This window comes from Amphimedon queenslandica, unplaced genomic scaffold (genome assembly GCF_000090795.2).
Source record: "Amphimedon queenslandica unplaced genomic scaffold, v1.1 AMPQUscaffold_1273_Cont26714, whole genome shotgun sequence".
Classification (NCBI taxonomy): Eukaryota; Metazoa; Porifera; class Demospongiae; order Haplosclerida; family Niphatidae; genus Amphimedon; species Amphimedon queenslandica.
Window position 1 is genome coordinate 1 of NW_003558381.1, and position 1,138 is coordinate 1,138.

General features: G+C 43.0%; 1 protein-coding gene across 1 annotated transcript; it reads left to right on the top strand.

Annotated features, from left to right (window-relative positions):
• Nucleotides 1–444: 444 nt before the first annotated feature.
• LOC109593495 (zinc finger protein 483-like) lies at nt 445–1,132 on the top strand (the record flags this gene model as incomplete). Its single annotated transcript, XM_020008549.1, has 1 exon — nt 445–1,132. A coding segment is annotated over exon 1 (672 nt), but the record flags the coding sequence as incomplete, so codon positions are not given.
• Nucleotides 1,133–1,138: the final 6 nt, after the last annotated feature.

Here is a 1,138-nt window from a genome sequence, read left to right on the forward strand (position 1 = left end):
GGTGGCAGCGGTGGGATAGTTCTCAAACGGTTGTAGAGGAAAGACCCACTATTGTATCTCTGCAAGAGAGAGAGACTAAAGTTTATAGTGTCTGGTGTGACTGTTTATGTCGGATAACAGTCGAGAGAATCAAGGGCGGTATTCTCTACGGGACTTACCAAGACACGACTACAGAGGACAGTTGCGAGGATTACATATTTTCAGAGAGAGTTATACTTCAGTTGATACGGAAGACTGTACTGAAGTGGAAGAAAGTCTTATTACAGAAGTTAGTGATCCGATGGAGCAATTAGCGGCAGCTTTGGCAAGTTTAGCAAAGCTTCAGGAGGAGCAGCAACGTCGTTGGGAGGAGGCCCAGAGACAAGCTGAAGAACGTCGTCGAGAAGAGGAGCGACAAAGAGAGAGACATTATGAAGAGATACAGGCCATGCAGGAGCAGCATATGTAGCAGATAGAGATTATGAAAGGAGTTCTAGCAGAAAGAGAAGGGAATAGTCCTCATTTAAAAATATCACCATATCAAGAAACGGAGGATATCCAAGACTTCATTGAAGCATTCGAAGGTATTATGAAGATACAAGGGGTGAATCGGACAAGTTGGATTCTACGTCTGACACCGTTACTAAGTGGCAAGGCTAGAACTGTTTGTACTGATCTGGGAACTACTACTGATTATGATGGAGTCAAGAAAGCTATTTTGGAGCATTATAACATCAACACAGAGAGATGTAGAAGAAAGTTCAGGAGTCATGTTTGGACAAGAGATCAAGACCCAACTGATTGGATAGCTAGAGGAGTCAAACTGGTGAAGAGATGGTTAGTACCAGAGAATGGAATGGAACAGGTAGTTAACAAGATTGCAGTAGAGCAGCTTTTAAATGGGTTACCACAAGAGATGAGAATCTGGGTAACTTCTCAGAACCCAGAGACACCAGAGAAAGTTGGAGAGCTTATTGAATCTTATGATACAGCTCATAGTTGTTTACCACAGAGGAATAGACCAAAGCAGGATCATGGTCGGTCAAAGGAGTTCCCAAGGAAGACTGAAGGATCTACTGGAAACAAGAAGGAGAGAAAGTCACCTTCAGAGATTACCTGTTACAAGTGTAATCGCAAGGGGCATATAGCAAGAAATTGT